This window comes from Bombyx mandarina, chromosome 11 (genome assembly GCF_030267445.1).
Source record: "Bombyx mandarina strain Sakado chromosome 11, ASM3026744v2".
In the NCBI taxonomy this organism is placed as follows: domain Eukaryota; kingdom Metazoa; phylum Arthropoda; class Insecta; order Lepidoptera; family Bombycidae; genus Bombyx; species Bombyx mandarina.
The window spans coordinates 10683695-10709805 of record NC_143218.1 but is presented as its reverse complement, the minus strand read 5'-3'; the positions used below and the strand labels follow the sequence as shown (position 1 = coordinate 10709805).

Genomic DNA, 26111 nt, shown 5'->3' with positions numbered 1-26111 from the left:
CGTATTACTGCTTGACGGCAGAAATAGGCTGTCCAATTGGTAATAATTGATGGTGGCTATCTATGCGAGTCCACAATTAATTTTCAATACAGTTTAACGTAAAAAAAAATAACAAAATTCTCTAACGATGGTATGAAATTCACTGTGAATAATATATTAATTGCTTCTATTGGAGAGTTCGATCAGATTAGAGATTAATGTCACAGAGATTTTGGAATCTGCTTAACTTTAAAATATCCGAAATTTCTAATATATCTCGGCTTTGTAGGTCACGGACGGCTAACACGCACAAAAAAATTTAAGAAGCCATAAAAGTAGTTTTATACAGTGATATTGTACATTTGTTTCTAGTTTCGACATATTTATTATCCTAGAAAATACGAAATCTGCTTGATTAAACATACAAAATACAAGTGTGAGACCTGAAGAAGATTTTTATCTATACTGGTTTGAGTGTTTTGCCTGAGTGAGGACACTTTCGAGTTATTTGTTTATTGTTACTGCGTCTTTTTAGTTATTTTTCTGCACAAGGTTCACACATAATTTTAGTTTCCTGGTTTTTCCATACCAAAATCGACTAACTTTGCATCCTCTTACCTCCTCTGCAAGCATCAACGTCAGTGAATACAATATGTTACATCAAGTAGAATGTTTCTCTATCAACTAAATATCGTTTATAGCTTTTTCTTGGTTATCAATGGAATTCAAGGTAACTACGTTCTTGAAAGGTGTCAATGGGTAGGGTTCCTAAAAAACAATAGGTAGGACATTAACTTTGCTTCACAGATTTTTTTTAAATTGAATTTTGAGACATGCTTTCTCAAAGCTTGTGTCGATAATTCGCCATATCGTAATCTTAACGTCATCAGAAATTAATGAACTAGGTAGATCTCTTGAAATATAAGAATATCTTAATGTTAACGATGAAGTTCTGTGTCGGAAGCTAAATTGTTCTCGCCGTTGTCCAAATAAATAAATTGCGATAAATTTTCACTTAGTGTAAGAGTTTTAAGAAACAGAGTATAGTAACTTACATTTAACTCACAATTTCCTATGATAACTATAAATTCTTTACAAAAAACATTTCTTTGCTTTACAGACTTTTCATTTTACCTTAAGCCTACCTAGCTACCTCCTACGGCTTCTGTCCTATTTGAGATACGGGGGATTTATCCAGGTTCAAAAGTAATTCTCTACCTAATAATGTCCTTCATGTCTTTGCAAAAATCTTGTTCATCTAATACTTAGTTACACTTTCTTATTTATAACATCGAATTAAGTGTAGCATTATCGATAATGCGTCTAGCTGGATTCTTACTAAAACTTCTTTCATATTTGTAAAATTACAAAGGCAAAAGCTTTATGTTCCATAAAAACGAAATTATAAAAGCATAATACTAGTTTTTATGTTACAGGAAATCAGCAATTTCTTCTTTTATCATGCGTGGAAATAATTGCGCGACGGTCGCTTTTCATACTGACACACTTAGTCAACATCACTTAGTAGCGAATTACTATAATACTTAAATCTTTCTAAGACAAATGCAACTGCGATTTAGCAAACGTATATTAAATAACACACGTAATTCAAGAAAATTACGGTAAATCAAAATTTGTAGAAATAATCCGGAAAAATATTTTTATGAATAAGACCGTATACAAGTCACGCATGATCATTCAGCCTCAGATTAGGCTTCCCTTTATTATGGGAACCAAAGATTGATGAACACACTTATATACACGTTTAAATACATATATAGATAATTCAAAGCCAGACAAAAAGCAAACAAACCTGTTTGTTAATCACACGAATTTTCGCCCGACATACATGAGAATACAACCACGTTTCTTAGCGCAACAGTCAGCGGCGCTAACTACTAGACCATTGAGTCCGCCGTCGTCGTCATTAGATGTTTTTATTGTGACTGCGTTTCTAAAATAAGTTCATTGTTCAGCGAAGAATATGTTTCGTTAACTACAATTACTCAGAAATAACAGTATGGGGTCAAGTTTTTCATAATTTTGCGTTTGTCATTGAGAAGTCATGTCAACTGTCATTGCGCTTTACTCCAGTTCATTCTTTTTGTTGGCACAGAGCATGCGACATGACTGACATGTGGAACGAAATTTTTTTTTTTTTTAAGGTTGACACATACTTTGTTACCGTTACCGTTTCCAACTTATTTCTCATTTGGACAGCATAATTTATGCAGCATAGAATAATATGAGTTCTGTGTGTTTAGTGCGAGTTTTTTAACGTTCTCGATAGCGTAAAAGTTAGCGTAAAGCTAGAATGAGATCGTTTGCGTACTTGTTATACGGAATTGAAATTATCTTTTTAAAAAAGATTTTATTGACGAAATGAATATATAAGGATTTCACGACGATTAATGACGGCAACCGTGCCGTGTGGAATTAGGAATAAGACTGACTGGATAGGGAGGGGATTGTTCTCTAATAAAGGATCATAACTGCTGATGCTATTCGGGAAAGGTGATGATGAAAGGAAAGCTAGGAACCAGAGGGTATCATAACAGTACGTTTGCCGCTAGGGGCGCTGTTCCAACTGCATACAAAATTGGCTTAACTTTTACGCTATCGAGAACGTTAAGAAACTCGCACTAAGCACACTGAGCCCGCAACGTTAGCGCCCGTCGTGCTTATTCGCGAAGCAAGAAAAAATATAAAGTTAATTTAAGTCTCTAATTTCAAACTTTTATTTAAATTTACCTAAATAAAGATTTACGAATCCGTATCAATGTTGTTATTGCAAAATAATTTTAAACTGTTTAAACCAGAAGGTTTATACGCTTTTCGCATTAACAGGCTAACAAAAAAATATTTTTGTAACTTGTATCTAAATCATAATAAATAATATTAGAAGGAGTTAAAACAGTTTTAATATATCAGCGACTAGATATGACTAGAGACTATGAGTAAACATGTTCAGTATATCTCGTACGATTTCTTACGCGAAATGGTTATTAATAGCAACGGAAAAGCCTTTAATTGTTATATTAAACTTATATAAACGTTATACAAATGTTAATTAATTTATACCTATATATTATAATATACCTACTTAACTTATATAAGTGTTTATATAAAACTCAGTCTGAAGGTACTTTGGACCTTTAGATTAAGATTAGATACAATGTAAATGCCACCCACCTTGAGATATGAGTTCTAAGGTCTCAGTTTATAGTTAGTTACAATGGCTGCCCCACCCTTCGAAGGGAATCGCATTACCTACTGCTTCACGGCAGAAAGAGGTGGGGTGGTGCTACCTACCCGTACGGACTCACAAGACGTCCGTCCTAGCACCAGTAAAAACGTAAGTGTGCCATTACAATATCAAAATAGAAGTACGCGTATTTAAAAATTATTTATTGCAGCACTGAATTCATTTGTAGATGACCTAAATTTTAAATTAAACCATAAATAAGATTATTTCAATTTCTTTAAATCTTTCTACTGTTTTTTTACATCAATAACTAACTCCGCTATACAAATCAAATTTAATGGTAAATAGAAAACAAACGTTGTCTTGCAATCGTATGCTTCAAGTGTGCTCACTTCAGATTCGGAGTTAGAGACAGATGATGTCATAATTACGAATGCTTTACCTCTTTAACCAAGATAACATAGAAAGTAAAAGTGGTTAGATTGGGCTGTTCCCCGGTGAAGTGGACGAGCGTTATGTGCGTCTTCGTCACGTGAAAGTGAGAGGATGGTGTCATGTAAACGGTCACAAGTTCCAATCGTATGTGAATTTTCTGGTTCCATGTTAGAGCTTAGAAAGCACATGTTATGTAAGATTTTAATTTAACGGACAAGCGCTTTGCCGTGTTCGACCCAAAATACTTGATTTGCATATTTATAGTACCATCGATTTTATCTATTACGGAATGATAAAGTCGCAAAGATTCGCAAACTAGCAGGCAATTTTAAATTTTCATCTTAATTTATGTCTTATTATCGTAATTCGAAAAAAATATTAATTATGTCAATGAATCATTCTGTAATGAAAACCTATGATTTAGAATTATTCGAATGGTGAATAATGGTTTATATCTCTTAATTTAATTACCACCTGAACGAAATGTTGTTGAATTGAACGTTTCTTACGCAGTTATGAAGATCTAAAACATCCATTAACTTTTTTTTTTTATTACTGCCTTTTTTTTTTATTGCCCATGTAGACAGACGAGCAAACGGCCCACCCGATGGTGAGTGGTTACCGTCGCCTATGGACTTCAGCAATGCCAGGGGCAGAGCCAAGCCGCTGCTTGGATGTGTGGACGAGCTCACAGCCCACCTGGTGTTGAGTGGTTACTGGAACCCATAGACATCTACAACGTAAATGTGCCACCCACCTTGAGATATAAGTTCCAGTATAGTTACAACGGCTGCCCCACCCTTCAAACCGAAACGCATTACTGTTTCACTGCAGAAATAGGCAGGGTGGTGGTACCTGCCCGCGCGGACTCACAAGAGGTCCTACCACCAGTAAGTAATCTTATTATTAATTAGCAATCTTAATATTAATTACTTAAATGATTCTTCGGAGTATTTATAATAAAATTAAGGTTCATATCGCTTTACGAAACCATTCGTGAATTAAGAATGCGTTTTGAAATGCGAGTAACGCGATACGAAATCGCTAAAACACATTGAACTTTAATAGCCTCAATAAAAAGGCTTATACGGTGTAATCTTGCATTTGTAATTCGCGATGAACGATCGTGACCACGAAAACTTTAAGGCTATCGAAGCGTATTTTTAATCACACAGAGCTCGACCGGCAATGGCCTCGGTAAATAGTATTGCACATAAATGTTATATAGTTCTTTGGTGGTATTAATTAAAAAATTTATAGAGGTCTTACGGAATTTTTATTATTATTATTATTATCGGATACGTATCGTAAGACAAAATCGAAAAAGAAAGTTTGAATGAAAGTTGATTGGTGAAATATTAAATATAAACGTTTTACCTCGCCAATTTCATTGAAATGTAGATAGTTAAGCGAAAAAAAATTATTTGAAGGCTTCAAGTCGCTAGTCTTTTTTTTTTTTTTGCCTAGTTGTGTCGACGAGCTCACAGTCCACCTGGTGTTAAGTGGTTACTGGAACCCATAGATATCTACAACGTAAATGCGCCACACACCTTGAGATATAAGTTCTAAGGTCTCTGTATAGTTACAACGGCTGCCCCACCCTTCAAACCGAAACGCATTACTGCTTCACGGCAGAAATAGGCGGGGTGGTGGTACCTACCCGCGCGGACTCACAAGATGTCCTACCACCAGTAATTACGCAAATTATAATTTTACGGGTTTGATTTTTATTGCACGATGTTATTCCTTCACCGTGGAAGTCAATCGTGAACATTTGTTGAGTACGTATTTCATTAGAAAAATTGGTACCCGCCTGCGGGATTCGAACACCGTTGCATCGCTATATACGAATGCACCGGACGTCTTATCTTTTAGGCCACGACGACTTTTTTTTATTGCTTAGATAGGTGAACGAGCTAATAGCGCATCTGGTGTTAAGTGTTTATCAGAGCTCACAGACATTAACAATGTAAATACCGCGACCCGTTTTGAGACACGAGTTCCAAGTCTCTGTTTTTACAGTACAACAGCTGCCGAGCAACACTCATAAAAATTGTAGTGTATTAGAAATAACTAGTTGAATTCGGAAATTTAAACTGGTTTACCCTAGTCTACATTACATTGATGTAGGTCAAGACAAACGGGAATGTTTTAACCGAAGAATCGATTGTGGAATATATATTTATCTGAATCGATTATAGAATCTATATGTATCTGAATCGATTATAGAATCTATAAATAAATATAATATAAATATAATATAAATATTTACTAACAATCACGCCACGTTAACTGGTCCCGTGCTAAGTTCGTAAAGAACTTGTGTTACAGGTACCAGATAACGGATATAAATGTAATATTTTTATTATACACATACATATATTTAATATACATCCATAACCCTGGCAAAGACATTTATATTTATCATACAAATATCTTCCCTTGGCGGGATTCGAACTCGCGACCCCCTTGTGTAGTGACCATGTCACTTACCACTACACCAGACGGCCGTCTATATGTATCTGAATCGATTATTGAATCTATATGTATCTGAATCGATTATAGAATCTATATATGTATCTGAATCGTGATGGTTCACGTTTTCTCCTGCCACGAATGCGTCAATTCTCGCACGCAACTTAATAATTGATATTCCTATGAGTGTAATAAATGCAATAACTACTGTTATTTTGTACCATTGACCTTGTAAAATTTGAAATTACAAACGTTAGTAACAATTTTATCATTGGAACTGTGTTTAATACTGCTCAATGGCTCCGAAATGTACATCTGTCTGGTTTGAATGAATAGATATCGGAAATTACTTTCGTATTTGGAACACTTTTTGTTGTCTTAAAAGTGAAAGAGGTACCTACTCTTTGTCTATACATCATTAACGCTTTTATTGGAACTTTTTGGCGGGAACGCATGGAGTGAAGTTGTGTGATTTGTTTTATTTTGTCTAATTACTGTTTCTTCAGGTTTAAATGTGTAATAACAGGGGTTTATTAACTGTTTAATATCTGTGAAAGTGCCCAAATGTGTGAAAATAAAACAAAGCCGCTGGACGTAACTTCTCGGTATCCTCCAAATTTTACTGAGATTATATTTCATCCCATATCATCTCACTTCATTTATTTCATTCCAGTTGTTTTTTTTTTATTTATTTTTTTATTGCGTAGATGTGTGGACGAGCTCACAGCCCACCTGGTGTTAAGTGGTTACTGGAGCCCATAGACATCTACAGCGTAAATGCGCCACACACCTTGAGATATAAGTTCTAAGGTCTCAGTATAGTTACAACGGCTGCCCCACCCTTCAAACCGAAACGCATTACTGCTTCACGGCAGAAATAGGCGGGGCGGTGGTACCTACCCGTGCGGACTCACAAAAGGTCCTACCACCAGTAATTACGCAAATTATAATTTTGCGGGTTTGATTTTTATTACACGATGTTATTCCTTTACCGTGGAAGTCAATCGTGAACATTTGTTAAGTACGTATTTCATTAGAACAATTGGTACCCGCCTGCGGGATTCGAACACCGGTGCATCGCTAGATACGAATGCACCGGACGTCTTATCCTTTAGGCCACGACGACACGATGATTAATGTCTCAAATTAATCATCTTCATTTCATTTCACTCCATATTTTCTTTTTTCTTAAAAAATAAGAATATAAATGAATACATGACAAGACATGACTTAAAGGTCTTAGTTACCATAAAACCTTAACCCATGGAGTTACTATTCTAACTATTAACTCCATGCCTTAACCTTAGTTACATCGTATTTAGGCATCTGTTCAGTTGTAAAAAAATTTTTGTATGCACCTGTTTTGAATTGCAATCCAGATTGTTATGTTAAACATTTAAACTTATAATTTCTTTGGTTGTAATTTGTTTTGTGCATCAATTAAAATATTTAAAAAAAAAAAAAAAACCCTTAAAAAACACGCTTTTAATGTACTTATTCCTACTGCTATATTTTTTTATATTTTCCAGAATTTCTATAAATTATACGGTTGTCTGGAAGAGATCGCTTTTAGCGATAAGACCGCCTATTGTACAAATTTATCTGTTTTTTGATTGTTTTTTTTGAATGTAAATTGTGTTTTGGTGTGCAATAAAGTGTATTCTCTCTCTCTCTCTCTCTCTCTCTCTCTCTCTCTCTCTCTCTCTTATTCCACCGATGGAAACAACTATTTGTTGTGTTACAAGTCTAACATAACTACAAAAGATGATAATTTATTAACAAATAAAAAATAAATAAGAATGTTCAAAGACTGCGAACGAGATGTACTTATCATAATATATGTTAACTTTAATATGCTGTCAATCATAACAACTAACTATCTTCCAACTCAAAATAATAATTAACATGTGCCCGGGCACTACATAGTGTGATGTAGTTATAACCTAAATGTAGTTAACACCTATTTTAATTAACAAAAAATTGGTAGCAAAAATGTACTCGCCGCGGGCCTCGATCGCTTCGTCACGAAAAACAAAATTAAATCCGAACTGAACATTCGTAGCTATTCCGTTCAATTTGATATTCAATAGACGAAAAATACTAATATTATGAAATTAAAAATGAGAAATTCGAAGCAGCCAAACAGAGAAACGGTTTGTTATTTCTTTGTAAAGAGATAGCTTACGGCTCGGAGAACGACATTTTTTTATCCTTACTGAATAGGTGACGTTTTTCTTTATTAAAAAAGTCCACGATTTTGAAGCCATGTAGCATACGATTAAATAAATTAACAAAAAAGTGATTGTAGCCTTTGCCGAAAGTTATAAATCTTTAATTAATTATATTTATAATTATAAGTGCTGTCATTTTAAATTAATTGTGTTTTATTTTTGTGCTTTTCTTCTTATTCTTGACAAATGCCTTTTTAAATATCTTTGGTAGTCGTAAATCAAAATACAAGTAATTTAAAACACGTTACGTTACTAATTAAATTAATTATTAAGACTGAAATAATAATACGTAGATCATATTTGACGCTCGATTCGAGTCTTTGCATTACAGAAGCAACAGTCGGTGACCCCCTTTCTCATTGTAATATTTTGAGCAGTATTTACAAAATTTAATGATAAGCCATATGTATATTTAAAAAGTTGTTATTTTTTAAGCGAAAACAGCGCAAACGTTCTCAATTGTCAAAACATGTTTTCACTACCGCCGGTTCTTAAAGATTACTACAGTCACGCGAAGAACCGATGAAACAAATTCAGCAGGCTATTTATGTCCTTTTTCTTTCAAAAGCACACTTTAGTTTTACTGGTGGTAGGACCTCTTGTGAGTCCGGACGGGTAGGTACCATCGCCTTGCCTATTTCGGCCGTGAAGCAGTAATGCGTTTCGGTGTGAAGGGCGGGGCAGTCGTTGTAACTGCTTATATACTGAGACCTTAGAACTTATATCTCAAGGTGGGTGACGCATTTACTTGTAGATGTCTATGGGCTTCAGTAACCACTTAACATCAGGTGGGCTGTGAGCTTGTCCACCCATCTAAGCAATAAAAAATAAAACCTGTAAGGCGTCTAGGTATTCGCCACAATCCTGATTATTGCTAACGCGAAGCAGCAATGTGTTCCGATATAAATGGAATGACAATTGAGAATCAGATACCAATTATAGAATCTTTAACAAATATACTTATTTATGAACGACTTTATTTGTGAATGTAAATTGTGACAAGTATTGTATGTGAATACGTACTAAATTAAAATCAATTTTAAAAGTGATCGTTAAGTCCTGAGTGAAATAAATTAAAAACTGTTTGAAATTAACTTAAATATTACGTTATGGCTTTGTTAGTAAGCTAATGTACTAAACAAACTAAACGATATACCTGCGAAGATAATCATTCAGGCGTAATGTTTAATGATAAACAAATAATATTTAATAAATAATAATAATAATAGGTCGCTGGTTCATATCCGGCTCGAAGGACCATATGTTGCGTTGTGAATAAGAGTGGACTGTATTATTAGTTTGAATTTATTTATATATAAGTGACAAAATAAAGAATTTAAAATTAATGATTATAAGAAATAAGAAACAGATGTGTCGCCCATGACGGCTGGAAATGGAAAGGGGGTAAGGCGTCATAGCGGACGTCGCTCGTTGACACCTTTGACGTTCCGAATTCAAACAGATGAGTTATCTTATGGTGCATCGTAAGGAAAGTGCAGTGTCTTAGACTAACGGAACGGGCTGCACCCAACTTTCCAATCTCGACTAGGGTCAGTATCGGATTAAGCTCGCTTCATATTCATCAAGGCTTTCTACGCATTTCTACGCTAACAACTACCGTGCTACTGCAGTTTTGTGTTGAGTTTCATAGTTATTTTAAATTAAAATGTTGTGGAATTAAAAATTCCTAAATTAATAAATTATCGTGATTAATGTTGGCAGAGCGTATTTTTAGCCTTCACGTAAAACAATGCTGATCATTTCTGCCGCTAATAATTTAGTACTCCAGAATGCTTATTATTTTAAGTTGTGTTGTCAATTTGCAGGACGGGGCAGCCGTTACACGCTTTAACTTATGGTTGGTGGCGACCCGTATTGTTGGTGGCGAGATCCACATTGCCCACTGAATTTTTCGCCGGAGCTTCTCAGTGGGTCGCGTTTCCGATCCGGTGGTAGATTCTGCGAAGCACGGCTCTTCCTAGGGTTCGTGTTAGCAACGTCGTCAGGTTTGGGCCCGTAAGCTCGCCTACTAGTTAGGTTACGCTGAAATAGCCTCTGAAGGCTATCAACATAGGTAGGGGATAAAAAAAAAGTTGTGACATCAACTCATACCCTTAAGTACTTAACACTAGATGGGCTGTGAGCTTGTTTTCGCGTTTTTTTTATTAAAATCTTTAAAATTAAGTCGTAAAAGTAGTTTTAATTCTGTCCACCACAAGTAAAACATAATTACATCAACAGCTTATACCAGTCCGCTGTTGGACATAGGCCTCTTCAATTGCACGCCACTGAGCACGATTCTCGGCTTCTCTCATCCAGGCTCTTGAAAACGAAATTGCGCTAAAACCAAAGCAAAAATGTTACTACTATTCATTTAACAATTTTACTTTTTCGTTTAGTATTTTGGAATCCAAATTGTTGTTGTTGAGCTAGGTCGATGTAATACCATATCGCGTTTTTGGGGCTTAAGCTTTGAAGTACCTGCTTACTTTCTTTTTACAAATTTCCAAAAAAGCAAAAAAGATTATAAGTAAAAGTTCTCTCTCTCTCTCGAGATATACACGATTTATTTTATTTTGACCCACTTCGAAACGAGGTGAATGTTTTTTTCATTGGATATTGGTTTAAATCGAGCGCTTTCAATGTCAATTTCATTTTATGGTTGAATAAAGGGGTTTGAGCTCAGAATGAGGTTTCACTGAACAATCACTATAATGTATTGTTAAAAAGTGTAACTAGATTACAGAGTCATTGTCATTTTATTCTATTACTAGCTTTTGTTCGCGACTTTGTCCGCGTGGAATAGTTAATTTGGGATAACGCAAAATTTTACCCGCGACTTCATTTACGTAGAAGGTGAAAATATTTTTGAATAATAGAATGTTAAGGATTTCACTCAAAAGTCTCAAAATTTTAGACTCAATATCTTTTAAATATGACGATAAATATCTAAGTTATTTGTCGAAATTTATTTCGTAAAGTTACAAATACTACATAAACATGTTGTTATAACGATTTGAGGCATTTTCTGGCACTTACAGCGTGATGTCCTACAAAGGCTTAGTCTAAAAACAAAAGACATCCGTTAAGTCATTCATAAAAGAGCCTCCGCGGAATATAAAGCCGTCCCTATGTATGCTAAGCGGAACCACGGGAGTCAAAGGTATTTATTTAATGGCAATTTGTTCTTAGAATCACGTTTAAACACTTTCTATTTTATTTCAAGAAACTCATTCACTGTCTCGAATTTAGTTTTACTTTCGTCACTCTGTACGTTTCCACTATAAAAATACAGAAAAAAATAATACGGACATGACTTTATGACTGCTCTCATAAAAATGTATGTTACTTAATTTTTTTAGTGAAACTTCAACCTATTCAGGGCTACTATTTCAATAGACGCGATGCTTTTATTACTGAAATAAAGAATGTGGATCTACAAATTAGATCCATGTTATACAATAGGCACAAAATTGGGTTGACTTAAACCTCTATGACCTTTGAAGTCGTTGTAGCCTAAAAGAATAAGACGCCGGTGATTTCGTACCGAGCGAAGCAATCGTACCGGTGTTCGAATTCCGCAGGTACCAATTTTTCTAATAGATTACGTACTTAACAAATTTTCACGAATGACTTCCGCGTAGAAGCAATAACATCGTATTATAAGCAACAAACCCACAAAAAACATAACTTAATACTGATGCATAATTACTGGTGGTAGGTTGTCTAGTGAGCCAACGCGGGTAGGTACCATCACCCCGCCTATTTCTGGCATAAAGCAGTAATGCGTTTCAGTTTGAAGGGCAGGGGGTAGCCGTCGTACTATAAATTTGAGACTCAGAACTCATGTCTCGAGAACTCGCCCGGTTACACTGGCATAACCCTCTAGGTTCCCAGAATAGGTAGGAACAAAAATTTCGATGTACGTGGCGGCATTAACATAGTTTCCGTCCATTAAGCGGGCCGTGAGCAGGCAATAAAAAAAATGCAAGACAAATAGACAAATAATGTAAAGGAAAAATTGATCCAGATACTAAATTATTATTATCTGGTAAGTCGTCAACCTGTTTCAATAATACCAAAGGGAAAATTCGAAATCGAGAGATTGTTAAATGCTTGAACATATGAGATCCAAACAGAGAAAGCTCCAATGATCGCGGCGAAAGGATTCGTTTCACTTGACTTTTGAATTAACTTCCCAAATACACAAACAAAGGTAAACTACGCGTAAATGGGTATTGTAATTGAAAAATATTATTGATCAACGAACACTTTCTTCTTCGATTATTCTATTATTTGCAAATGAACGGAACTTAGGAGTTTATTGGTGTTTTATACGATTTAGGTATTGATTATTCGGTTAAGTAGATATTGTACAGTGATGGCAACTATATAATGACCATTTACGATCAGATGCGCCGTGCCTACTAAGACAATAAAGTGATATTCATGATCATATTCGTGATGAGTTATTAAAGCTTCAAAAGCTCTTTATATGCGGATTGTCCTAAAGTTTAATTCATAAATAGTATATAGATCTAAAGCGCTCAATAAATACCCGTTGAAATTAAAATAGAAGTATTAAAAAAGTTCGTTAAGCTAAAATTACCTTTTATTAATTTCGGTATACTATACCTGTGATAGGTATTTTGTTTTGAAAACGAGACGCTCATATTTTTATGCATTCCTTTTTAATTCTTAATCTCTTGAGTGGGGCTTTGTCTTCCACCAGGGGTTGTCTCACTGCAATTTTTAGCCTTTCAAATTATTTTCTTAAAAACAATTTTTTTATATCTAATTTTTTATTCATCTTGTTTCCTGGAACTGCGGACCTTGCCTGGTTATGTCAAAAGCCGTTCCACTTTGTAGTGTGAATTAGCAAGTATTGTATACTTGTTTGGTATTGTATTTGTATTGTTTGGTATTGGTATTGTTTTGTATTGTATATTGTATACTGAGATTTAGACTTCACGTCTCAAAGTAGATGGCGGGATTTACAATGTGATGTCTATAGTGATACCTACTGTGATGAGTTAGCGCTAGGTTGACCGTGTTCTTGTTTATTCGTCTAAACTCTAAACTATAGATATATAGCTTTGATCCCAATATCCTTAAATTTACGTCTTCACACCATATTTTTAATAATATAAAATTTTTGTTTTTGTATTTGCAGAACAAGCGAGCTGGTAGCTCTAGTTGCGGTATCGTGCACATTGTTTCTGTTCCTTCACACACGAGACCTGAGCACTAAGCTTCGAAGGATCCAGGGCCGACTGAACGATGACGTCACTGCTTTCAACCACCTTACTGATCGTAAGTATTAGCATAGAGTTATTTTTACCATGGCATCGCCCGCCGCCAGAGCGAGATTTATCTATAGTACCTTTTATATGTATATTGTTGCTACGTACCCTCCGGTTTTCGAAATGAGGTTTAGGATAGATGTAAGCTACATTATTTGTTAAGTGCTACGATAAATCCTTCTTTAAAGGACATTTGAGAAGATCCCTCAGGAGTGGGCACCATCTTGCCTGTATGTCTTGTAATTCTGACCTTCTCCTCTCGTCTACAAATTCACTACATTCTACGTAACTTGCATTGGAAAATTTTAAACTCTAATTTTTTGAGGAGGCAAGTAGTACTTACTGGTAGAGGTGTTAGGAGTTCGCAGCGATGACTTGAACCAGCCTATTTCTGTTCTCAATCATGCGTTTCTGCTTGGAGGGTAAGTTAAGTAAGATTCACATCTTTGGGCCGCTTAATAGAAGAAACGTCATTTTATCTACTTAGCTAACATAAATAGCATGTATACACATATGTAAGAAGTAGGTGGTCTATCTGCTCCAAAAAATCTTGTTGAAATAATTTTATCTGATTACTTTTATTTAATCCGGAATCCGAAAATCTCTAAAAATCGTAAAAAAGCATGGCTATTTAGAATGATAAAAAAAAACAATCTTTTTTGATTCATAAAAATATCTATTATATGGTTGGACTAATCGATGTGAAATATAAATTAATCCCATAAAGAATTCATGTCATTAATGCAATGCACGCAAGTTCATTTAATATTTATGTTTTATGACGTTTTCGTGCGCACATTTTATAAATTATGCCGTAAATTGAGATATACGTTCGTTTATTCGATTCGCAGTTTATTTGTTCGATAAATTTGATTTTATGTTTCGTGATCCGATATCCTAGAGTTTTATTGTGTTACAGCCACGGACTAATCAATGGCTTGTCATAAAACTAATAAGAATTCTGTGAGCCTTTCAAACAAAAGGAGCTTACCAAATTATTTACTTTACAAATAAAACTAGTTGGATATCCATCATACGCCGTAATAGCACTATTATCACTACATAGTATAAAACAAAGTCGCTTTCTATGTCCCTATATCTGTCCCTATGTATGCTTAAATCTTTAAAACTACGCAACGGATTTTGATGCGGTTTTTTTTAATAGATAGAGTGATTGAAGAGGAATGTTTATAGGTATAATAACATCCATTAAATAGTGGAAAAATCAATAATAAATTACAGTTTCCGAGGCGAAGCGAGGGCGGGTCGCTAGTTATATTATATAATTAGTGGAACAAAACTTAATGAAATCCTTTGACTTGAGTCGTCGGCTATTGAGAATAGACCTTCTGGCTTCCCATCTGTAACTTCAAGCTCTTTTACCTCAATAGGTCATGGACAACAAGATTTGTCCAGACTGACAGATAACTCTACAGACGACACTAAATAAATTATCGATTAGCATCCTTATCTTTACTACATCTGTTCCATCTTCGGAATTCGAAAGTAATTGTTTTTGTTAAAATATGAGACACGATGATCTGGGTCTTGAATCGATCCGAACACATCTGAAGTTAGCGTCGAAACGGTACTTTGATAAGGCTATGCCTCAAGATAATCGCCTTATCATTGCTGCCGCTGACTACTCTCCAATTCCTGCTCACGCAGGAGCCAGTCACCGTCGACAACTTAGATACGTCCTTATCGTTCCATCAAATCTATTAACCTCAGCACTAGAGGCCTTGAGCTCTAATACTAGGAGCAGGCTTAGGGACCCCGGTAACCGTACTCGTCGAACTCGGCAGAGAGTTCGACATGCAACTTAAACTTAAACCCATACATCAGCCCGCTGAATCTCTCGCCAGATTTTCTCAGCGGGTCGCGATTCCGATCCGGTAGTAGATTCATTCGCGAACCACTCTTGGCTGCGCCTCTGCTCGCCCACCTGTCCTGGTGAAACTGGAATCGCCTTCGGGCCACCAGTATTTCTTCCTAAAAAAATTATATACCTATATACCCTCGATGTAGTATACGTTTTTTTCCTTGAATTAATTTACTTGGCCTTCCTTTACGGTGTGACCGAAGTACGACAACTTTCTAGATCTTTCTACGACAACTTTCATTTCAAGGTGATAATACTGGAAAAAGACGACCAGACAGGAAGCGACTCTTTGGAATAAGAAACTAAGGGAATAATAGTCACAGCTTTGAAATTTAGATTAAAATAAAAAGCAACGGGACTCAAAACTGATGTGAAGCAATATCAACATTTAATTCCCATAGAAATTGAAGATTTCCGACTTTTAGTATTTAAAAAATTTGTGAAATTTATAATAATTATATACAATATTATTTACGTATGTAGATCGCTTTCGTTTCGGACGATATACGTTGAAAGTTTGTAAATATTAATGAGAACTATATATAAGTATCTTTTTTTTAAAGAATCTAACACCGTATTTAAATGGATTTATTTAAATGAAAGTCGAGAAAAAAATACACGCGACCTTATAAGCCAGCATTTTAAGGCAACCATTGAAGCGAAAACAACTACCGCTAGAAGAATGACGGAATCTACGCATTAAAAATAGCCTTGTTTTTAAAAATATATATATTAACGACAATACTGTTACTACTAAACAAAATAAGATCTTTGTTATACATATTCAAGCAAATTGTTAATTCACATTAAAGATCTTGTAAAAGGATTTCGGGCCCTATCAGATAAAGAAATGCTGTTATAATTGCTCTTTTAAAACAAAAACAAATTCTTCTACAACGGTGTTGACAGCGCGTGAAATTAAACATTATAGTTTAAGGTGTTGAAGCATTTCATCATGTTTATTACGTTGTCTTTCAAAACTAACGTTTTCTTTCTCAAACGCACCTTAATTTTAGTTTTGATTTAACTTAGTAGATGAATATCGACGCTGTTTTTTTTTTAAATTAAATATTGACAACGATTCATTAATTTAAAACTTTATTAAACAACAGTGACATAGAATAATAGTTACAGTCTAATTCCTGCTCTGATTGTATGAAAACATAATGGAAAATTTAATCAATGGCGAATAATAATGGATTAATTGAAAGTTGATCTTTAGATATTATACTGACGAATTCTTGTTCAACAAAACAATAGAAAGCGTGTTAATTATCTTATTAAGCTATTCGGACCGTTGAGAGACAGTCCCGACATAATTGAGTTGTTCGAAACTCAACTTTAGCTTTTGGTTTTGTTTTCACACTAACAAATAAGAAAGAAATTGTATTAAAAAAAAAAAAAAACTTGTAACTGTGGCTATGACGTGACCATAATTCATATTGTCTTCTTGTGACAAACGGAGATTTGCCTTGTAATATTTTACCGGTTTAACTGTTGAATGTCTGTGTCATGTCTTTTTTAGCTAGATAAGTCACGATTATTTAATTAGCAATATGTTACAAACGGAACTTAACTTTAGCTTTATTCATTTGTTGCTCACTGATTCAATAATGTTGCTAGATGCAAATGAGTGGCGAAGAATGTTGTTGAAATTGTAATTTGATTGTAACTTTCAACGAACGCATAATTTGCATTTTAATTCATCTCAAGCTGAGCTTATAGCACGTAGCTAGATTGTAAATAAGATTAAAACAAGCAGATTTGAAATCAGGTCGTCCGGTGTATAAATGTTGGGCGCAACGGAATGTATGTCGCCCTAAACACGTCATTACGGATCCTCCCGATCCATTAACGGTGCTTTTAGGTACCTCAAGCACCGGTCACCGTCCTCGTCGAACCCGTCGCTTGTGATGAAGAGCTCGACGAGTAAATTAACCCGTAGACACAGCCCGCTGAGTTTCTCGCCAGATCTTCTGAGTGGGTCGCGTTTCTGATCCAGTGGTAGATTCTACGAAGCACTGCCCTTGCTAGGGCCAGTGCAACACTTCAGTTTGAGCCCCGTGAGCTCACCTACATGTCAAGGACAAGTTGAAATAGCCTCTCAAGGCTAACAGTATAGGTAGGGAAAAAAAAGAAAAAAAAGGAATGTATATTATTAGAAAATGACATCCCGAGACTAGCGTGACGTTTTTCATTATGCACGATGCATCTCTATTGTGTGTGGCGTGCACCTGCCAAGCCGGTCACCATCACGGGAATCGTACCGAACTTTCACTTACCACGAAAATGTTTTATGACAATCGCATCGTCGTGATTCACTTCGATACCGTTCACCGACTGGCTACGTTTTATTGTGTTTAGCCCTGATGAGATGCGGTTTAAAAAAAACTAATCGATCAGACTCTTTAATCGTTCCTTTTAAATCGATCATTCGATTACTTACACAACACTTTATAAACTAAACTTGATTATTATTATAAACTAGCTGACCCGGCAGACTTCTTAGTGCCTCAATCGATAAATAAAAGACCTAAACTTTTGTATAAAATAAACATAAAACAAACAAAAGGAATCCGTCCGACGGGGGACACATCAAAGGAAAAACAAAATTGTTATTTTTATTAATTTCCGAGCATTTTCATATTTATATACCTTTTAAACCTTCTCTGGACTTCCACAAAAAATTCAATACCAAAATTAGCCAAATCAGTCCAGCCGTTCTCGAGTTTTAGCGAGACTAACGAGCGGCAATTCATTTATATATGTATATAGATATTACGAAAAAATTATTAGGTTCGTAGCAAAACGTCTATTCTTAAAGGTTTTTATACAAGTCAAATTCGAATTCAATTCAGTGCGCCTTATTAACGATTATTAATAAATTACGGGCTAGGTCTTGATGTAATTTAAATAGAAGGAATTTAAATGTTAGAAGCAACCAAGCAAGCTTTAAAAAAAAGAATCAACAAAATCACCTCACATAACAAAAAGTTCACACTTAAATAATAAATTAGGTGGATGAAATAGCCCACGGCCCACCTAGTTTTAAGTGGTTACCGGAGCTCATAGATATCAACAAAGTAATGCTGCAACCCGCCTTGAGATATGAATTTTGAGTTATTTATAGTAAATTTAAAGCTTTTATAGTACAAAGGGGGCAATCGCCAACCTTCAAACTGAAACGCTTTACTGCTTTATGGCAGAAATAGGTAGTGGTACCTACCCGTGCGAGCTCACAAGAGTACTACTACCACTAATTATGCATCAATATTACATAATATATTAATAATTTTTATTGGTTCTTATAATGCGATGCTAATTCCTTCAATAATGAAAGTAATTCGTGAAACGTTTGTTAAGTATGTATTTCATTAGAAAAATTGGTACCTACCTGACTGCGGGATTCGAACATCGATACAGGCGCATCGCTCAGTACTAACGCTCTGGCGTCTTATTTTCTTAGTCCACGACGACGTTAAACTGAAAACCTTTTTTTTAAGTCAATTAAAATCAATGCAAACGTGTAAAAAATTGTTTAGAAAACAATTTTTCCATTCGTAACTTTAATAAAACTCAATCAAATTCCATGATACCCCAACCATCTTGGATGAAGTTAAACGATACTCAGCCAGCTATAAGAACCGCTTGAAAGCTCACCCAAACCCGTTGTCCAGCTTACTATTGCAGCCAAATCCGATTAGAAGACTCAAGAGAGCCGACGTGCTACCCTACTAAGGCGAGACGGAGCATTGGCTCTTTCCCTCCAAACCATAAACTCTCGCAACTCACCTGATTATAGTCTTGGCGACTGATCGCAGGTGTTAAAGTAGAAAAAAAAATAAAACTTCCATGATATTTAATTACACTTAATTACCAAAAGATTTGCAGTTTGCAGCTTACAGTTTCGTTTCGTAAATAAGCGTGATTTAACCGAAAAACAGTTTTTTTTCAAGAACTCATTACAACTGTAGTTTCATTACCGAAAACGGCTATGAAATTCCTAAATTAAATGGCTCTTAACTGCGTAAAGTCATTAAACTGCACGCGTACCTGTCGCGAGATACGAAATTTGATGATTGCCATTAAAATCCTTAATTAAGTCACAAATAATCGAGGAGATCAGACCAGGAACCGTTAGCTGAAGTTCGGCAATTCCCACGTCAGTAGACCGCAAATACAGCAAGCACGCCAAGGTTTTCATCATTCTCTCACCACTTCCTTATTGAATGCTCCAGATTGCCTTGATTAGATAAATACGCCGCGAGGTGTGCAAATAGGATGGTTTGAAACTGTAATCTGTGGGGAGCTATAAAGCGACTATAGACTTCTAAATAAATTTATGAGTATTTTCTTACGACGAACACGAATTGTGGTATGTCTTCATAACTAAATCAGTACACGAACATTATAGATGCGTATAACACAATCAGCCTACCTTTATTATCTAGTCACACGAAATATAACAAAATTAGAAGGACAAATACTGGTGGCAGGACTTCTTGTGAGGCCGCGCGGTTAGGTACCATCACACTGCCTATTTCGGCCGTGAAGCAGTAATGCGTTTCGGTTTGAAGGGTAGGGCAGCCGTTGTAACTATACTGAGACCTTAGAACTCATATCTCAAGGTGGGTGGCGCATTTGCGTCGTAGATGTCTATGGGCTCCAGTAACCACTTAACACTAGGGCTGTGAGCTCGTCCACCCATCTAATCAATAAAGAAAAAAATTATAATCAAATAATGCTGATATGAAAAAGAATAATAGATTAATTTACTTTTTTTTTTAAATACTTTTAATATTGAATTAAGTAATGTTTGAGACAATACATTTTTTATTCCATACAATTTAATGACGAATCCGAGTCTCATATTAATGATTATGTTCCTCCCGTGGCTAAGTTTTAATTTTTTTAAATAACTTTGAGCAATCAACGCGCTGTTCGATTTACTGTTTACGATAACATCGCTTAACTATTAATTACACGTTGCCGTGAACGTTGCTACGGAATTAAAAATTTGATGAACGTAATGATTTGATTTTTACACTACAGGTTATCATGTAATCTATATATATATATATATAAAAGAAAGTCGTGTTAGTTACACTATTTATAACTCAAAAACGGCTGAACTGATTTGGCTGAAAATGGGCAAGGAGGTAGCTTAGAACCAGGAGAAGGACATAAGATACTTTTTATCATGTTCCCATGGGACGTGACATAAAACGTGGTGTAACAAAACGCAACTGATATGGAATAACAAAACGCAACTGACAGCTAAACGTAATATATTCTATGGTTAATTATAGTAGAATTTTGAAGTTGGACTTTTTGGCGGGAACGCGAGGAGTGTAGTTGTGTGATTTGTTTTATTTTGTCTATTTAGTGTTTCTTCGGGTTTAAATGTGTAATAATGGTGGTTTATTAACCGTTTAATATCTGTGAAAGTGCACAAATGTGGGAAAATGAAACAAAGCCGCTGGACGTAACTTCTCGGGATCCTCCAAAAAGTCCATTGAAATAATCTTAGTAAATGACCACCATTTTACTGAGATTATATTTCATCCCATTTCATTTCATTTAATTTCATCCCAGTTGATTAATGTCTCAAATTAATCATCTTCATTTCATTTCACTCCATAATATCATTTTTCATAAAAAAATGAATATAAATTAAAATAAGACATGACTTAATAAAGATCTCAGTTACCAGGTCATAAAATACCTTAAAAAAAATTTTGAAGTTGATCGGTTGATGTGTTTGAAACAAACCGTGTGGTGGAACAAAGTTCGCCGGGTCCACTAGTATAATAAAAAAACAAACGATACCGCAACAACGTTCTCATCTGACATCAAGATGCTGGTTCGCGAAATATGCCTGAAAATATTATAGTAAATTGTATTTTTAGTGTATTATCCCCTTTTCAGTTTTAGGCACTTTTAGCTACTGATATAATTTTTAAATCTATTTAAATAAAAGTACATGTTTGTGTATCTGTATGTTTGTCTATATTCTAAGGCATTCGAATTCATGCGGTAGTGATGTTTGGTACCGTTGTTGTTGATAATTCAATGAAGGTTTCTATTGAAAGGCATCGCGGGACTAATATCAAGAGATCGATGTTTTCCATTTCAATCAGCCTAGCATGACCTGATTTCACTAGTATATAATGTTATTAATAATAAAAAAACAAGCAATCGATGATGTTGAGAGGAAATAGAAAAATCCATAAATCGATAATGGCTTTCTGATTTATTCAAAGTCGTAAATTTTGTTGCACCGCAATTTATATATTTTTTTTATTGCTTAGCTGTGTGGACGAGCTCACAGCCCACCTGATGTTAAGTGGTTACTGGAGCCCATAGACATCTACAACGTAAATGCGCCACACACCTTGAGATATAGTTCTAAGGTCTCAGTATAGTCACAACGGCTGCCCCACCTTTCAAACCGAAACGCATTACTGCTTCACGGCAGAAATAGGCGGGGCGGTGGTACCTACCCGTGCGGACTCACAAGAGGTCCTACCACCAGTAATTACGCAAATTATAATTTTGCGGGTTTCATTTTTATTACACGATGTTATTCCTTCACCGTGGAAGTCAATCGTGAACATTTGTTGAGTACGTATTTCGTTAGAAAAATTGGTACCCACCTGCGGGATTCGAACACCGGTGCATCGCTTCAACACGAATGCACCGGACGTCTTATCCGTTAGGCCACGACGACCACAGAGTTTCTTTAGTTTCTTCTTCACACTCATTTTTGTTTTGCTGATCGAGTCTATTGCTTTTAAGCTTTAATATTGCACCATTTCGACAAGCTCACTTGCTGTTGAGTGGTTATTGGAGTCCATAGACATCACAATGTGAATATTGAATGTCTGTAGGATCTAACTGGAAAACATGCCTGCTTAGGCAGAATTAGGGAGGACGGTTCTATCTAGCCGTGCGGGTCTAAAAATATATTTTCAATGAGAAGAAAGATTGATTTTCGCGATAAAACCGCCAATAGTACTATTGTATTTTTGTTGGTTTTTTGTCTTACTAATGTACATACGTATTTAGTATCGGGAATTCTCTACTAATAATAAATCCTATTTTCCACTTTTTAACTTATGTTTACGTGCATTTTGATTTGCATCTAATTAAGTAAAAAAAAAATATATCAAGAAACTTAATCGTCCACATTATCTTGATATATCGGATAATTCAAACGAGCCCAGTAAAGTTTGGATACCGTTTTACGGGTCCACAAAATCTCTGAATGGTTTGAATAAATTACTACTTCAACTCACACTAAAAGAGAATTGTTCACTCGATATTTAGTAGCCAACTAGCAGACCCGGCAGACTTCGTAGTGCCTCAATCGTCGATAAATAAAAGACCTAAGCTTTTGTATAAAATAAACTTAAAACAAACAAAAGGGATCCGTCCGACGCAACGGGGGACACATCAAAGAAAAAACAAAATTGTTATTTTTATTTAATTCCGAGCATTTTCATATTTATCTAATATTTTAAACCTTCTCTGGACTTCAACAAATAATTCAAGACCAAAATTAGCCAAATCGGGTTCTCGAGTTTTAGCGAGACTAACGAACAGTAATTTATTTTTATATATATAGCTAATTGAAGCTTAGGTCAGGTGCAGCAGTACAGTTCTATAAGGTGAACAGAACGAAACGATAATGTAAATAAGCAATTCTCAATATTCTGCTTTTTTTTTAAATAAATTTTTCGTATCCTAGTTTTTTTTAAGTTGAAACACTAGCACACAATTTGCGAAAGTATAAAAAGGTTTTATCTTAAGTGATAAACCAAATTATTACATGATTAAATTTTATAAATAGAACAAAGTCCAGTTATCCTGTGCCTATCTCGCGGTTACGAGATTGGCTCAAAAATATGACAACCTTAAAGCTACTGTCATGAGATAACTATATAGTCGAAATCTCAAATGCATTGTAAAACAGTTCTCGAACTTTTAATTAAGGGACGCATAGATGCTGCGTGGCAAAAAAAGAAGAAGATCGAATTGTTCCATGGAATTCTATAGTATTATTATTACTTTGGCCTATTATCATGTTAAAAATATCATACGAATTTAAGGTTTTATATTCAAGTTTTTCTTTATAGTGTTGGCTTATTACTACTAACTATATTGGCTTGTTATTCTCACCAATTAACTTTTACACAAATTAATGCGTTGCTTCACCTTCCCGATACAAGTTAACTCAATGATGGTAAAATACCATACTATAATTATGCGGCAGTAAAATGATTACAAAAACCAATTAAACTTTTAAAACCATTCCAATTTCCTTTCTTATTTTTTATGCTCCCCGAGAAACACAGTTAAACTATAATTGAACAATTTTTACACTTAATGAAGTAAATTTTAATTAAATCGATTAAAATGCTTATTATTACGTCACGATTACTGTCCCGCTAGTTTGGTTCAAATATATAGTAACTAGAAGTTTCTTTTTAATAAACCATTTTACTTTCAAGAATACCGCGAAAAGTAATCAAATTTACTTATTTTCTTTACCATATCTTTATATATTTACATTCCTCAATACATAATCGTACACCAAGATATTAAATTAGTAAAATATAATACTTTCGTTATGAATTAATATAAAACACGCAGCAAATGAATTTATCTGTTATTTTTGTTGTCTATTTCATCAAAAAAAATTAGCTTACGTCAATTAATTCGTAAAATGTCGACCAATAACAGTAGAGTCGCCGGTGACCACGAAAACTGTAAAGTAATCGAAACGTCCAGAATAATATAGTGAAAATAAAACAAACAAGATCAAACTGTAAAAGTTGTTTTAATTGTTTCTACGGCTTGCGAAAACCGAGTAAAATATACTAAATGTAAGCTTATTTAGATATTTTACTGATCAATTACTTCAGCTACGGCGGTCGATGTTTGTCTTGATCCTAAATGGCCTCAACTAGAATTTATTCAAATGAGGTTTATTTTCTATTCGATTCCATTGTTTTCGAGATGCTAGCACGGAACAATGCTTTAGAAATCGCTTAAAGCGTTTTGACCTCAAACTAATTGCTTAAACGATTTTTCAGAACGTTGCACATTGAATTCAACATTTAATTTAATTAAGATTGCTGAATTTAAATCAAAGAAAACCTTATAAAAGTAATATATCAAAATTGATGTACCTACCAATGTCAAAAGTGTGAAAAACAGAACTTAGATTCAAGCTAACCTTGTAATTTGTCCTCCGTGAAATGTACATGAAAAAAAAATTTTTTTTGAGAGATTTAGTAAGAGATTTATTTTGAATCTTGTACTTAAACAGTATTGTATTAAATGTCGCTCGCTCTGATTCTAAATCACCAATCCTAAGACAGACAGATGTCTTAATCTGTCGACGTTTTTGTTATTGTATGTAGGAAACTGTGGAATTAGATTATAAACGATTCTGTACTTGATGTACAGATTATTTAGTGTCTTTAGTGTCTATTTCTTCTATTTCGTGTCTATTCTTTAATTATGTCATTTTATTTACCTTCATTCTAAAAGTTTCGTTAGAAAAATGTTGATAGATAAAAAACTTTAAATTTCTCTATCAGTTCACAAACCTATACAATGTGCACAGGCTGTATTTCGATTCTGAAATAATTACAGAACCAGTTACGTATAGAAACAAAAATGTACTATTATATTTACTTTACAAAATGGCAACCACGCACAGAACATTAAAGAAGAATCTCCGTAATAATAACAATTATTAAGTGAAAAAAATAGGATTGCGGTGACGGAAATTATAGGTTTCACGGTTGAGGTTTTATAACGGGTATTAAAACATAATGCACACTATCAAGTAGCAGTGCTCGTGAAAATTGATTGAATATGGCTTTGACGTAATAACCGACAAACATAAACATTGACCGTTATTAAATAATAAGCTATGTTGATATTTATATCATATAATAACCTAAGTTTTTTGAATCTTTAAGGAAGAAATTGAAATGGTGGTTTATGATAACTTCTATTGAATTAAGACAATGTCATAATTTAAGCAATTTTTACGGTTTAATCTTGTTTTTTAAACTATTGTATAGCTTCTATCGTGGGCCTTGAGCGCGGCGACTGAATCAAGATATTCCGTAACGAAAATAACCTGACACCCCCACTACGCCTACTATGTAGCTCGCGTTCAACACATTCACACGTTGCGCTTGTGTAGTGTTTGTGATAAACTCGCGGCGTGACGTCGCACTGCCGCATGCACTCATGAAAGGTCTGCCCATCTCTCCCTCGCGCGGTCTAGGTTATGAGTGTGAAGGGGACAGTTAATGTTTTTTGACAGTGAATGCTTTTTACGTAATTATTTTATGAATCAATAACAGTACTCACTCTATCCCAGAGTTTAACTGGGTAATTCTGTTCACATGATTATCTTCGAGAGACGCTTCGTAAATCTTGGTTCATGGTTAAATAGAGAACGCTGTCAAATTTGTAAATAATATGATGATTTAACATTTCATAATTTACTTTCTTTTTCGTTCTTTTCGATTATTTTTAAAATTGCACCTTCATTTTCTGCGTTGTCATTTATTTCA

At 34.8% G+C, this 26111-nt stretch overlaps 1 protein-coding gene across 1 annotated transcript in view; it reads left to right on the top strand.

Annotated features, from left to right (window-relative positions):
* pip (heparan sulfate 2-O-sulfotransferase pipe) overlaps window positions 1-26111 on the top strand; it is an 85074-nt gene that overhangs the window by 25342 nt on the left and 33621 nt on the right. Inside the window, exon 3 of the mRNA XM_089731475.1 lies at window positions 13499-13638. Within this exon, the coding sequence (XP_089587601.1) occupies window positions 13499-13638 (140 nt within the window). The remainder of the gene's footprint in view (window positions 1-13498; window positions 13639-26111) is intronic.